The sequence below is a fragment of the Tripterygium wilfordii genome, chromosome 19, assembly GCF_013401445.1.
Source record: "Tripterygium wilfordii isolate XIE 37 chromosome 19, ASM1340144v1, whole genome shotgun sequence".
Taxonomy (NCBI): domain Eukaryota; kingdom Viridiplantae; phylum Streptophyta; class Magnoliopsida; order Celastrales; family Celastraceae; genus Tripterygium; species Tripterygium wilfordii.
This window is the reverse complement of record NC_052250.1, coordinates 12,305,124-12,319,615: the sequence shown is the minus strand read 5'-3', so window position 1 is coordinate 12,319,615 and position 14,492 is coordinate 12,305,124. Positions and strand designations below refer to the sequence as shown.

Genomic DNA, 14,492 nt, shown 5'->3' with positions numbered 1-14,492 from the left:
ATAATTTCAATTTTTTGAACCAATCCAGTGATGAAGAATCTGATATCTCCATAGATGAAAATGCCATCATGATTCAAACACTCAACGAATAAATTCCCAAAATCCCATGTTTTTATTTATCAATGCTCTGATTACATTGTATGTGTTTGGCAGTGTGTTGTAACTGTGTTAAGTTGCAACACACCTCACAGCACCACAGTTTTTTGTGACACGTCAAACAGTTTTTGCGTTCTAACTCACCTCACAGCACCACAGCTTTTTACCTCACAACACTTCATCACACCTCACCACACTCCCAAACACTTACAATTTATGTTGACTTGTCCTACGTAATCAAATTAGGTCAATTATTGTATTTTAGATTAATGTACAAAGTAAACCTTGAGTGATTTTATATTAATATTATTAGTCATCTAATATAAATGTAATTTTGATACGTCAAACGCACCGCACCGCACCCAAAGCAAAGACGTTTTATTTTGTTCAAGACAGATTGAAGGTTTAAACTAGTTTTTCTTTCATAAGTTTCCGCATTCTCTTGACAAAATGTTGATGGTAAGTCCACTCAAACAGTTCTGGGCACAGCACCTTCTGTAGAAATCCAACCCCCACCCAAGATGGCTCAGTCAAGAACATATCTCCTCGGCAAGCACTGTTCACAATAGCCTTGGCACATCTCCCAGTCGATTCAACTGGTAAGACCCCTAATCCACTCTATAACACAAAGTTACAATAAAAATCTGTTAATTTTTGCTATGTTGTGGCAGTTTTTGCATAATCAACAAGTGTTTTACTACCTGAGCCAGCATTACGCTGTTGGCCATTTCGGATTCTATTACTCCTGGAAGAACAATTGTTACTCCAATGGAACCTCCAAATTCAGTCCTCAGTGTCTCAAAGAAGCTCACTTGCGCTGCCTTGCTTGCCTGAATCCATTGAAACAATGATAATAACTTAGTGAAAAGTCAGAAGAGAAGGAGATTATCATGAGTATGACTAGAATGGTTTTGAATTTCACATTGTAAATGTTTAATCCTGGCGTTGGAGACCATGAAGCACTGGAAGCAATCACAACGATCTTCCCTTTGGTTTTTTTAAGGTGTGGAACTGCAAAATGGGTGCAATAAGCTGAACCCCAGAAGTTTATGTCCTATCAAATGCAGAAAACATACAAAGTTATTTCCTTACAACCAATAGTGATATATATATATATATAGTGGTCTTATGTGATATATACCATAATAGGAACAAAGTCTGTGATTTGGTTGATATCTTCAAATAGACCATGTCGCTCAATTCCAGCATTGTTAACCAGATGATCCACTGTTCAACACAAATTGAGAAAATAAAATCACACTTTACACATGCACAGAGAAACTGGAGGACAAGAAAATTTTGCAGACACGAGACTTACGATGTCCAAAGTGGTTCAGAGCCTCCTCAATCAATTGCTTGCAGTCTTCTACCTTGGCAACATCGGCACGAATCACCTTAACATCGAGCGAGCCAAGCTTTAAGGCCTTATCCGCGACTGCTAGAAGGCGATCCTCCCTTCGAGCAGCGAGGACTAGACGAGCTCCTCTCTTGGCATACTCATAAGCAATATGCTTCACAATGATAACAAAACACATAAAAGTATTAGCCTTTCAATCTAAATAGTGATATATTGACAGATTAGAATAAAATCAACCAACCTCACCGATGCCCGAAGATGCTCCGGTGATTAATACCACCTTTCCTCTCACATCCTCTTTGGTTAAGGATTTTTTCATGTAACTAAGAAACTGGTAAACCAGATATGGTGGATAGAAGAGAATGAGAAATATGAATACAACAGGAGGAGCTAAAATGTTCAGTACATCATGAATAAGCTCCATGGCTTTCACAACAATACAGAATACAAACAAACAAAATAAGAACTTCTTCAAAACTCCTTTTCACCAATTGCCTTCTCTTGATGGATTAATATATAATATTATGAGTAGAAAAAAGGAAGGGTAATAATAATGGTAAATAAAGCTTATATAGTATTAAATTAATATTTTTAAAATTTATTTGATATCATCATATCAGCAAGGGTTGGTTTTTAACTATTTTTTCTTTCTTCCTTTTATGTGAATATATTTTTCTTCTTTTTCCTTTGATTGTTTCTAACTAATCCATGAACTTCAAGGCCTTTATTAATTAGATAACCGGTTTTTGTTTACTGATATTACTGAAATGGAAAACTCCAAATAACTCATAACTCATAAGCAGAGATCATCAAGGCATTAAAGACAAAATAGAAAAACAAATTTTAGAATGACATTTACTTGTAGAATGCAAATTACAAATCCCTTCAACAGTTAACACTAATGACAAAAGGGAAAAACAAAAAGTTCATACCAAGCCTACTCTACAATCTGCTCAGTCTGTTAATGAAATCTGCCTTAAACACTGATATTGAGTCTAAGCATATTGTATGTGGGGAATTCTTTCTACTTATTTTTCTTTGATTTCTTTTGCATACAAACCAGTAAGAAATAACTACACCAGTTGAATCAACTTGTTCAGAAAAACATGCCCTCAGCAGGAACCACACTCTAGCCTAAGATGGCTCTGTCACATACCTTCCTCCCAGGCAAGCTTTGGTCACAGTCGATTTGGTGCACCCTTCTGTCAACTCTGCAGGTACAAACTCCATTTGAACCTACAACCGAAGAATTTTAAGATGACAAAAATCAAATATAGTAATTAATTAAGGGATTGCAAAATCTAGTCTAAATATCAAGACTTTGTTGTTCTTTTAGGCAGCTACCTTTGATCGCATGACGGATTGGCTCATCTCTGACTCAACTAGTCCTAGAGTGACAATGGTGATTCCAATGCCTGTACCAAATTCAGCTCTCAATGTCTCATAGAAACTTGCAAGGGCTGACTTGCTTGCCTAAGTCATTCAAAGGTTACAATCTAAGTGACTAACTACAAAGACAAACTTAAAGAATGAGCGGAATGTCTTGCATTATAGAAGCTCAATTTTGGGACTGGGAACCATCCAGCAACTAAAGCAATTACAATAATCCTCCCTTTGGTAGCAGTATTTGAACATTTGAACATTCAAAAAAACTCTCCCTCTTTGCCCTTTGAGAAGTCCTATTTAATCAACGTTCAAAATACAACGTTAAAACTCGAACGGGTAGGACTATTTGTGCCTCCGTACCCAAACGGTTCCAAGGCTAGGCCATGCAAATCAGGATCCATGTTGTCAACTGGGTTTAATGAGAGAGTGGCACCTCTCGTTTCCTTGGTCTGCAACATCATTTTAAGTTTCTGCTCTGCCTTGCAAAATGTAGTTTTAACAATCACATCGATCAAATGTTCACGACATGTATTAAAAAGGGGTTGCATTATATCCCCACTAAGTTGATATCGGTGATACCCCAGAGAAAAACTTGGACAGAATGTAAACCAAGAATTCATGTTCATGTATTATTCTCAAGAAAGTTATCCCATACAAAAACTTATAAATAATTCATGTTCATGTCTCATACTGAATAAACGCATGTAGAATTCTCATTACTAAATAAATCTATGCAACAAATCATATTTTTTTCATTATAAGAATTCATTATACCTGAGAAAAAATCCATAAATTCAATAATAATCATAAAATTTGCAAAAGCCAATCAAACCGAGGTTGTCAACCGGAAACAACTTTGCTACTGCCATCAATTGTTAATACTTATAGCTTTTGAATTCACAGGGAAGCTCAAGAAGATTTTATCTCAAATTCGCTCAAGGAAATTATGCATAATAACAAAGAGGCCAACTAATCAAACACAAATAGCTAGTTAACATTCAACACTTCTTCAAGCCCACAAATACTATCCCACAACAAACTCACAAAACCAAGACAAACTCTACCTATATTAACAGGATTTACATTATCATACATTTATTCAAGCACCATATCCTAATTAATTGATTAATCTACCTTAAGCTCAGGTGACTGGATCGTAGATGGGTATAAGATATTCTTGATTCCAGTGTAATCAACTATCTTCTTGCTAAGCGCCTCCTCATCTGGACTTCCAGAGCTGGGAATAAAAAACAACCTGAGTACCCATTCGATCACCTCTGGACATGACACCTTCCAATGGTAGGTGACCCTGAACCAGGATGGCACTGTCAAATATCTATCTCCACGGCAAACGCTATCCACTATTGCCTTCGCGCTTCCTGCCGCTGGTGCAACAGGCATGGCACTCACTACGACCTGGCAGAAAATACACTAAGCTCTCATTATCTGATATATATGATTGCAAGCAACCCAATACAACCTTTTTTTTTTTATGGATCATATTAATTTTGTTATTAGCTATATTTAATTTATGGATGTTCTTAATCCAAAATCCAAACAACTTACATCTCTCATGTCTGGATCCACCACCACTTTGCCATCTCTCACCACAAATTTTCCTCGAGTCAATTCAGATTCTACGAAGCCAGGTGTTACTATGGTTATTTTGACATCAGATCCAACTTCAACCCTCAATGTCTCGAATAAACTCCGCAAAGCAGCTTTGCTGGCCTAAAAGTCACCAAATGCCAGTGTATCATTATTAATCATGTCAAATTTTGATCAAAAAGAAGGGTAAGGAAAAGAAGGGATACTTATCAATCAAAACACTTGCATTATAGATGCTCATTCTCGGTGTAGGAAGCCAAGAAGCAGAGGAAAGGACAGCAATCTTGCCTTTGGTGTCCCTAAGATGTGGAAGGGCAAAACGGGTGGTAAATGATGCGCCCCAAAAGTTTGTATCCTGCGAAGACAAACATAACGCAGACTCAACAAACTAGAATGAGCTTTACGAAGGGATAGCAGGTTTTACAGATCACACATTGCCAACTATTTCATTTACAAACAATTTCTTCTTGGTCAAGTGCATTATGTAGTCAAGAGTTAATACAATTAAATTGGTATTACTGCACATTTGTTTACACACATCAAATATATTGTTAGCTTATTTTAACACTCCCCGCAACAAGTGGACAGGCAGACTCCGACACAATGTTAAAAATCACAGCCCTACCCACATTAAAATATCTTGTACGCTTTTTGACCAGTTTTCAAGAATACATCGGACTCACACAACTTTGTTCTTTCTCATCTCACTTAATGGTACTTAAGCCCAGGAAAATGTCTCTTTGAGTGGTAGGGGCTTGGGTTTCCTTATAAGGGACATGGTTTGGACATCCCAAACTGATGTGAGATATTTTAACAGAGTTTGAACAACAGTACCATTTTCCAAACCAATTGGTCCAACTTTCTGGTTGAAATACTGAACAGAGAGCCAAGGGTTAGTTATTACCATTATGTTTCGAAACTCAGTAGTGTCGATTGATTCTTCGAACATGCAAGCCATGCCGATCCCAGCATTATTAACAAGATGATCCACTGCATCAAATGTTGAATTAGTACACAATTCAATCGAATTTAAAAGACAAAAGGAGCAAATTAAATTTTTGAAATAATTCCCCCAAAATTCGAACTCACATCTCCCAAAATGATTTATAGTTTCCTCAACAGATCGTCGACAGTCTTCAACCTTTGAAACATCACCATTGATCGCGATTACATCAGGAGACCCAATCTCAAGCGCGTTATCTGCAACTGCTCGTAAACGATTCTGCCTCCGAGCAACTAGGGCTAAGCAATCCCCTCTCCTCGCATACTCATACGCCAAATTCTGCAATTCAACAAATCAACAATCAAAACCTAGTAATTAATCAATTAATTATATTCAGTTACAGATCTGAATTTTTCAATTACCTCTCCGATGCCGGAGGAAGCACCGGTGATGAGGACGACTTTACCGGCAACATCTTCACTGAAAATGTAGCCTAAAACGGAGAGGAAGGACTTGAGAAGAAGAAAGGGAGGTAAGAAGAAGCATAGAGAGAAAAATGAAACTGGAGGAGCGACGAGGTTCAAGAACTGGTCAACGAGATTTGTGACGATATCCATGGCTTGCGAAACAGATCGAGATGGATCAGATGGATATATACACCGATTTGCAAAGACAAAGTGGTAGAAGGAGTGAAAGGAAGAAGGAGTTGGCGCTATTGTTCGACATTGTTATGACACGTTTTGGAAGAGGGAAGCCAGGTAACGATAGGAACTGTCCTCCTTTTGCCGCCTCAAATACCCCGCGCCAAATGACAACACTTGCTGCAATTGTCTGTGTCTTGGGTTTTTTTTTTTTTTTTTTGCTGGCTGGGCTAAATAATTGGGCTTTAATACTTTTCGATCAAGCAAAAAAAAGGCCCAATAGAATTAACATCGTAGATTTGAATGGGCTAATGGCCCAAAATAAAATTTAATGGTCGGCTTAGATACATGAACAGATCAGAAGTACAGAACTCTCTGCGTCTGGGCTTTCATGGAAAGTCTATGTCGAGTATTTTCATTTTTCAACCACCTCAGCGGCTCCTTTTCTTCGGATTTGGGCGCTGCGCAATTCTCTAAAGTTTACGATTTATATTTAATGACTGAGAAAAAGTCAAAAAAAATATAAAAATAAAAATGTGGTGTGATATGACACGCTTCTCAAACCATTTATTCAAATTGTAGACTCCACAATTTAAATCGAATTGCGGAGAACAATTATTCTAACCAAATTCAATAGACTATCCATCAATGAAATTCTTAGATATTCTAGCTAAAGTATCAGCGACTCGATTACAATTTCTTGATACATAATGATGATAGCACACAGTTCCTAACGAGGCCTCAATCTCTTTGACTGAATCAAAAATGTGTCCAAAGGTGGATAGAAGGATAAAAGTGTTTGTTAGAGATTTTTCAAAATTATTTTGATTTTTGTTTTGAAAAGACATGACTTTTTAATATACACTTTCATTTTAAAATACATGTTTTTATTTGGTTTGGAGGCAACTCTTCATATTGTAAAGATATGTCCTTTTATTGTGTCTTAAAAGAAGAGTCACAATTGTAAAGACATGATCATTCATTGTAAAGACATGTCCTATGTGAAGAGTTACCACAAACTCTATAAATAGAGTTATTATCCAACCATTTGATCTAATTTTTCGATCAACTTTCTCCCATTCTCTCTTCATAAAGTTTTCTATTGTTTTTCTATTGCTGCAGAAATAGAAAGACAAGTATCTTTCTTTCTCTTGATTATTCTCAAAGTACTCTGACCTTCTACTGCCATTGCACCAAGAAGAAGTTGGTCCATAGATCAAGCTTCATTGTATCCTGGAGGCAGATTTGCTGTAACCTAGTGCAACCATTTGGTGGGGGCAAATACTGTCTTAAGGAAAGCGACTACGTGCCTTGAAGCACCAGTTTTGTACAAGTTTTGTTGCAATCACCACCAATCCTACCATATTTCTCCAACAATCTTAAGACAGTATTTATGGCGAGATCATTGCAACAATTGACACAAGACTTTGTCAAGTTGGACTGCTTTGATGGAGGAAATTTTAAAAGATGGCAAAAGAAGATGCACTTTCTCCTCACCACTTTGAAAGTTGCTCACATTTTGAAGACATTACGTTCTGCCGAGCAAGAAGATGAGACCGTTGAACAAGCACGTGAGAGGGCCAAATGGGATAATGATGTTTACATGTGTAAAAGACGTATCCTCAATGGCTTGACAAACTTTCTGTTCGATGTCTACCGAAACAAGGAAACTGCAAAAGAAACATGGGAGTCTCTAGAAGCAAAATATTTGGCTGAGGATGCAACAAGCAAAAAGTTTCTAGTAAGTCAATTTATGCATTTTAATATGGTAGATAACAAGCCTGTCGTTGATTAATTGCATGAAATTCAACATGCTATTGACCAACTAAAACAAAAGAACATTCATATGGATGAATCTTTTGTAGTGCCTGCCATAATAGACAAATTGCCTGCTTTTTGGAAAGACTTTAAGAAAAGTCTTAAACATAAGAAGGAAGACCTTTCTCTTGAAGAATTAGGTCAACATCTCCGTTTGGAGGAAGAGGCAAGAAAATTTGAAAGCAAGGAAAATCTGAGCACTAAGCTTTCAAATGTCCACATAGTGGATGATGGCAAGCAATCCCAACCCAATAAGTAGCGCAAACAGAGGCCGGAGAAGGATTCCAAGAAAATGAAGAAGGGTACATGCTGGAAATGTGGCAAGCCTGGACACTTCAAAAATGAGTGTCGCTCCAAGAAAAAGAAAAAAGAAGAGGCAAAGGAATCCAATTTCGCTGCTGTAATCTCCGAGGCTAATACCCTTGAAAATGTTTGTGAATGGTGGATTGACTCGGCAGCAACAAGACATGTGTGCAACAATAGAAACTCGTTCACCACATATAAACCAGTGGAAGAAGGAATTGTTCTATACATGGGAAGCCCCTCATCCGCAAATGTCAAAGGCATTGGAAAAGTGGATTTGAGTTTCACTTTTGACAAGACCGTTACGCTGAATGATGTGTACTATGTTCCTGAGATTAGAAAGAATCTTGTATCTGGAGGCTTGCTTAATAAGCATGGCTTCAAGTTAGTTTTTGAGTCGGACAAATTTGTCCTTACAAAGGGTGGTACTTTTGTTGGGAAGGGTTATTACTGTAATGGCATGTTCAAAATGAATATTAATAATAAAGCTAATATTTATGCTTATATTGTTGACTCTCTATCCTTATGGCATGCTCGTTTAGGACATGTGAATACTGGGAAAATGAATAATATGGTTAAATTATCACTAATTCCTAAGTATGAAATTGACTTAGTTGATAAATGTCGAATTTGTATGCAAACTAAGATATCTAGAACTCCTTTCCCTAAAGTTGAAAGAACAACATCTCTACTTGAATTAATTCATAGTGATGTATGTGACATGCATAGCAATCTTACTAGAGGTGGAAAGAAATATTTTGTTACTTTCATTGATGACTACTCAAAATTTTGTTATGTTTATCTTATGCATTCCAAAGATGAAGTCTTAGAAAAGTTTAAATTATATAAGACTGAAGTAGAAAATCAATGCAGTGCTAAGATAAAAAGGCTAAGGTCAGATAGGGGAGGTGAATATCAATTTTCTGATTTTTGTGAAAATGTTGGCATTATACATGAATTCACTGCACCTTACACACCAGAACAAAATGGAGTAGCGGAAATGAAAAATAAGACTTTCAATGAAATGATTAATGCTATGTTATGTTACTCTAGTTTAAGTAATGGTTATTGGGGTGAGGCATTACTCACGGCTTGTCATATATTAAATAGAGTACCATTAAAGAAGAAAGATATCACTCCATATGAATTATGGAAAAAGAAGAAACCAAACCTAAGTTATTTAAGAACTTGGGGTTGTAGAGCAATAGTGAGGTTACCTGATCCAAAATGGAAGAAGTTGGGTACCAAAGGAATAGAATGTATATTCCTTGGGTATGCTCTACATAGTAAAGCATATAGGTTTCTTGTAATAGAACCAAATGATTCAATTGGTATAAATACCATCATTGAATCACGAGATGCAGTGTTCTATGAGCATATATTCTCTTCTTTGATCAAAAAATCTATAAATGAGTCAAAACTCAATAACAACAATAGATTAGCAATAGATACTAATGAAAATGAACTTGTAGAGCAAGATGAGTCAAATGAACCTAATGATAACATTGAACCTAGGAGGAGTAAAAGGGCTAGGATTGAGAAATCTTTTGGTCCAGATTTTATAGTCTACTTAGTTGAAGGAACTAGGGAATCTCCTCAACGTCAAACTGCAATATCACTAACCATGGAATTTGACCCATTAACCTTTGAGGAAGCAATGAAATCCCAAGACTCCGCATTTTGGAAAGAAGCAGTTAATGATGATATGGACTCCATCATAGGTAACAATACATGGACTTTTGTGGATTGCCTCCTGGTTTCAAACCAATAGGTTGTAAACGGATTTTCAAGAAGAAAGTGAAGGTTGATGGGACTATAGATAAGTTCAAGGCAAGGTTAGTTGCCAAAGGATTCACGCAAAAGGAAGGTATTGATTATTTTGATACCTATGCTCCTGTAGCAAGAATTTCCACAATTAGAGTGCCAATAGCACTTGCCATCATTCATAAGCTAGAAATTCATCAAATGGATGTTAAGACAACTTTCTTGAATGGTGATATGGAAGAGGAAATTTACATGGAACAACCTGAAGGGTTTGTTGTGCCTGGTCAAGAGCACAAGGTGTGCAAACTTGTTAAGTCCTTATATGGTCTAAAACAAGCTCCCAAACAATGACATGAAAAATTTGACAAGGTTATATTGTCAAATGGATTTAGGGTGCATGAGTCAAATAAGTGTGTATATAGTAAATTTAATAGAAATAGAGGTGTCATAATATGTTTATATGTCGATGACATGTTAATTTTTGGCATTGACCATGAAGTTATTAGAAGCACCAAAAGGTTCTTATGTACATGCTTTAATATGAAGGATATGGGTGTGACTGATGTGATATTGGGAATAAGGATCAAAAGGTTGAATGATAACCTAGTACTTACCCAATCATATTACATTGAGAAAATTCTCAAGAAATTCAATCACTTTGATTGTAAACCTGTATCTACACCTTATGACTCACAAGTTAAATTATATCCTAATGAAGGGAGAATAGTCGCACAACTAGAACATTCTAGGGTTATAGGCAGCTTAATGTATGTCATAACCTGTACTAGGCCAGACATTGCATATGTTGTTGGTAAACTTAGTAGATATACTAGTAAACCAAGTCATATGCATTGACAGACGGTCAATAGGGTATTAAAATATCTTAAAGGGACCATGGACTATGGGATTACCTATAGTGGATATCCTTCGGTTCTAGAAAGATTCTCCGATGCTAGTTGGATAACTTAGCATGAGGATCATTCTTCTACAAGTGGGTGGATTTTTACCTTAGGCGGAGGAGCAGTATCTTGCGCATCTAAGAAGCAGACATGCATTTCTGACTCAAACATGGTGGCTGAGTTTGTGGCATTAGCTTCTTGTGGAAAAGAGGCAGAATAGTTAAGAAATTTAGTAATAGAGATTCCTCTATGACCAAAACCTATGCCTCCAATATCCTTAAATTGTGATAGTGAGTCTACACTTTCACAGGTATACAATAAAGTGTATAATGGTAAGTCTAGACACATAGGTCTTAGACATAGTTATGTACGTCATCTTATAATAGATGGAGTAATAACTGTAAATTATGTAAAGTCAAGTGAAAACTTGGCAGATCCTTTAACAAAGGGCCTTGCAAGGGAATTGGTGAAGAAGACATCAATAGGGATAGGACTTAAGCCCATTTAATTCAATCACTCTTGGTCGAAACTCAACTCAAACGCTTGAAACATCAAGTCTTTGAGTTCAATGAGCAAAGTACACCATATGTCGTGTTTGGCAAACACTTATATTTTATATTACCATTTAAAGGAAGAAGTGTTTGGTACCTGGCTGTAATAAGGAAGAGGCTGAGTAATTAACTCTTAATAAGCTTACAAACAAAGGTTGTTGGAATGCTATAGCTTCAGGTGCATTCTTGGCTTTACCATGTAAGTTTACCTATATGAGTGTAGAAGGTGGTGCCGCCTTCTATGAGTTAAGAGCTTAACTCTAGAATGCTCATGAACCCAGGATATAGACACAAGGCCAATCCACGTGTCGGTTTTTTGAGTACTAGTAAGAAAAGATTAGTCTGTGAAATGTATCCGGTCAATCGCATAAGATTACTAGATCAAGGCATTGTCCTCTAGGCATCTTGGTTGACTTTGATTTATGTCACTAAGTGATTGGTTCAAGTTGTAAGACACATTTCATTTATGCACTAAGTCTGACAAGAGATAAAAAGAATCATCATTTCTTATTTTGAAAAATGGTGGGGGATTGTTAGAGATTTTTCAAAATTATTTTGATTTTTGTTTTGAAAAGACATGACTTTTTAATATACACTTTCATTTTAAAAGACATGTCTGTATTTGGTTTGGAGGCAACTCTTCATATTGTAAATATATGTCCTTTTATGGTGTCTTAAAAGAAGAGTCACCATTATAAAGACATGATCATTCATTGTAAGGACATGATCATTCATTGTAAAGACATGATCATTCATTGTAAAGACATGTTCTATGTGAAGAGTTACCACAAACTCTATAAATAGAGTTATTCTCCAACCATTTGATCTAATTTTTCGATCAACTTTCTCCCATTCTCTCTTCATAAAGTTTTCTATTGTTTTTCTATTGCTGCAGAAATAGAAAGACAAGTATCTTTCTTTCTCTTGATTATTCTCAAAGTACTCTGACCTTCTACTGCCATTGCACCAAGAAGAAGGTGATTCATAGACCAAGCTTCATTGTATCCTGAACGCAGATTTGTTGTAACCTAGTGCAACCATTTAGTGGGGGCAAATACTGTCTTAAAGAAACCGACTACGCGTCTTGAAGCACCAGTTTTGTACAAGTTTTGTTGCAATCACCACCAATCCTACCATATTTCTCCAACAATGTTGTCCCGACCTTGATATTTATTTTTAAACCCACGCTCTCCACAGTTTTTGTACTCTCTTTCTTTATAGCTTACAAAATTAGTGTATGACTAATATTAAAAGGGGAACTCTGTTGAGCGGTCATTGGATAAATGACATAAAAGTGATTTGAAGTTTTAAAAAAAAATTATTGAAATATGTATTTTAATAATAAAAAATTAGGTGAGATAAATCCTTAATCATTGATGTTAGTGTACTCGTTAACAACACTCGTATTTTTAAAAAATATGTTCACATTCTCACTCATTTTTCAAGTCAATTATGAAATGATGGCAATAGATAACCACCACTCGCATGTGAGGATGACAAAACTTTGTTCTGTCTAAATGGTCAAATATGTCCTATCCGAATCAAACTAAATTTTGACATAAGTTACATGTTTAAAATTTGTATTCAAACACAAAATTTTTGTTCGATTTTAAAACTGAATCCGGATCAAAACACAAAAATCTTGTCCAATTTTATGTCCGAATTTAAACTAATCCGGGTATAATCAATTAAACCGTTCGAAATCCAATATAGATTAAGATTCAGACATATAAATATTCGTAAATATGTGATGTCGTCCGATCAATATCTGATTTTTTTTCCCATCCATACTCGCATGACTCATAACCCAGAATCATCTTTACGTAAGATTTAAAGAAAATCAGACGGTGGATTACTACTATTAACGGACCCACAAACTTGAAAAACATCAACACAATCGAAGCTTTCAACATGGTCTCTATTCATAGAGTAGACGTGGATGAAGAGGTCGATTGAGAGCCACATAAAGTCATAAAGAAAACCTTTTCCATTGGTCTAAAGCTATTATGCCTATACCACAAGAAAACACAAAGAAGATCCACACACACAGAGACAGCAATCTGTCTTCAGTAAGCCTCCTGCTCTCCCTGAAAACAAACAATCAAGTTCAATTACCCTAAAAAATTGTCATTATTCGTCAACTTTATCAAAAACTAAAGTTCAAAAACAGGCGTGTAGTTCTATGTGAGTAATAATAACAATATAACATGCTATGAATTAAGCAAAGTCATTGGAATTCTCTTTACTTACTTTCTTGGGTATGATGAAATCCACAAACTTGTTCTTTCCTTTGCTGTTGGGAGACTTCTCACGCTGTTGATGGTATTGCTTGATCTTCTGTCTCACGAATCTCTCGTATATAAAAGCTGCTCCTCTGAATTGTGGCAGAACTAGCCATGCCACCAGCGCTAACTTCACCGAGTACCATATCGGTATCCTGAAATTATTACGAACTTGGGTGTTTCATCAAGAACTTACATAGAAAATAAAAAAAATTAAACATAGAGAACTTTTTATTTCCTAATTACCACTCTAGAACGGATTGAAGGACCATCTCGGTAAGAGTTAGGAAGGAATACAAGATCCAGTATGCAAGCCACTGCTCATCGTCCACTTTTGAAGGACTCTCAATTGCTATCACTGATGCATACCTAAATCACCCATAAAATTAATTTATCGATGAAGTAGAACAGAGTAAAGAAAGAAAAACAACAGTGAATCAAATTTACTTACAATGGGTACAGCAGCATCAACACTGGTCTGCAAGTTTTCATAATTTTCAATAAATCAGATTATCCAAAATAAATTAAAACATGAACAAATCAGGATGGAGGGAAGAAGAGTTGTACACATACCCTGCAAGTGCGTGGACGTGTGTAAGCAGAGTCCAAAAACGACCCATATTTTCTCTCTGATTCCTGGAAAATTTTCGGCGAAAGGGACAAAATAACGAAGCGTAAACTGCGAGAAACACAAAGAAACTGACTGACTCTGATGATTTGCAGAGGATGGAGTAATGAGAAAACGGTTGAGAGACTTGAGGTTTATATAACAGTAAAGAGGTAGGACACGTGTCAAGAAGGGATACGTATCGGGTTCTACCGTATACGTGTCCGAGGAGATTTA

At 36.3% G+C, this 14,492-nt stretch overlaps 3 protein-coding genes across 6 annotated transcripts; all 3 read right to left on the bottom strand.

Annotated features, from left to right (window-relative positions):
- Positions 1–429: 429 nt before the first annotated feature.
- LOC119984938 (11-beta-hydroxysteroid dehydrogenase-like 4A) lies at positions 430–3,146 on the bottom strand. 2 transcript variants are annotated; one of them, XM_038829062.1, is made up of 8 exons: positions 2,798–3,146; positions 2,610–2,689; positions 1,695–1,784; positions 1,415–1,607; positions 1,238–1,323; positions 1,019–1,150; positions 798–926; positions 433–714 (listed from the first exon to the last, which is right to left on the bottom strand). In XM_038829062.1, exons 3-8 carry the CDS (start codon positions 1,770–1,772, stop codon positions 502–504), a joined length of 831 nt encoding a protein of 276 aa, XP_038684990.1. In that variant the 5' UTR covers positions 1,773–1,784; positions 2,610–2,689; positions 2,798–3,146; the 3' UTR covers positions 433–501. The 2 variants fall into 2 exon arrangements, with proteins under 2 accessions (XP_038684989.1, XP_038684990.1); XM_038829061.1 differs by having other exon boundaries at positions 430–714; positions 1,695–2,689.
- LOC119984937 (11-beta-hydroxysteroid dehydrogenase A-like) lies at positions 3,147–6,189 on the bottom strand. 3 transcript variants are annotated; one of them, XM_038829059.1, is made up of 7 exons: positions 5,813–6,185; positions 5,537–5,729; positions 5,352–5,437; positions 4,674–4,802; positions 4,406–4,570; positions 3,974–4,255; positions 3,147–3,314 (listed from the first exon to the last, which is right to left on the bottom strand). In XM_038829059.1, the coding sequence occupies exons 1-7, from the start codon at positions 6,005–6,007 to the stop codon at positions 3,297–3,299; spliced, it is 1,068 nt and encodes a 355-aa protein (XP_038684987.1). In that variant the 5' UTR covers positions 6,008–6,185; the 3' UTR covers positions 3,147–3,296. The 3 variants fall into 3 exon arrangements, with proteins under 3 accessions (XP_038684987.1, XP_038684988.1, XP_038684986.1); XM_038829060.1 differs by lacking the exon at positions 3,147–3,314 and having other exon boundaries at positions 3,673–4,255; positions 5,813–6,183; XM_038829058.1 differs by lacking the exon at positions 3,147–3,314 and having other exon boundaries at positions 3,673–4,255; positions 5,352–5,729; positions 5,813–6,189.
- A 6,923-nt stretch (positions 6,190–13,112) lies between these two features.
- Positions 13,113–14,492, bottom strand: LOC119985970 (HVA22-like protein e). Its single transcript, XM_038830479.1, has 5 exons — positions 14,222–14,492; positions 14,100–14,126; positions 13,895–14,017; positions 13,617–13,803; positions 13,113–13,453 (listed from the first exon to the last, which is right to left on the bottom strand). Exons 1-5 carry the CDS (start codon positions 14,266–14,268, stop codon positions 13,433–13,435), a joined length of 405 nt encoding a protein of 134 aa, XP_038686407.1. The 5' UTR covers positions 14,269–14,492; the 3' UTR covers positions 13,113–13,432.

Excerpts from the sequence above, each read along its gene's own strand:
- LOC119985970 (XM_038830479.1), bottom strand. The coding sequence starts at position 14,268 with ATGGGTCGTTTTTGGACTCTGCTTACACACGTCCACGCACTTGCAGG. Across the intron at positions 13,804-13,894 it reads CTTCAATCCGTTCTAGAGTG|GATACCGATATGGTACTCGG; the intron begins GTAATTAGGAAA and ends TAATAATTTCAG. Across the intron at positions 13,454-13,616 it reads ATTTCATCATACCCAAGAAA|GGAGAGCAGGAGGCTTACTG; the intron begins GTAAGTAAAGAG and ends GTTTGTTTTCAG.
- LOC119984937 (XM_038829058.1), bottom strand. The coding sequence starts at position 6,007 with ATGGATATCGTCACAAATCTCGTTGACCAGTTCTTGAACCTCGTCGCT. Across the intron at positions 5,730-5,812 it reads CTTCCTCCGGCATCGGAGAG|AATTTGGCGTATGAGTATGC; the intron begins GTAATTGAAAAA and ends GTTGAATTGCAG. Across the intron at positions 4,571-4,673 it reads CGAGAATGAGCATCTATAAT|GCCAGCAAAGCTGCTTTGCG; the intron begins GCAAGTGTTTTG and ends GGTGACTTTTAG.
- LOC119984938 (XM_038829061.1), bottom strand. The coding sequence starts at position 1,877 with ATGGAGCTTATTCATGATGTACTGAACATTTTAGCTCCTCCTGTTGTA. Across the intron at positions 1,324-1,414 it reads TCTGAACCACTTTGGACATC|TGGATCATCTGGTTAACAAT; the intron begins GTAAGTCTCGTG and ends TGTGTTGAACAG. Across the intron at positions 927-1,018 it reads CAGGATTAAACATTTACAAT|GCAAGCAAGGCAGCGCAAGT; the intron begins GTGAAATTCAAA and ends CAATGGATTCAG.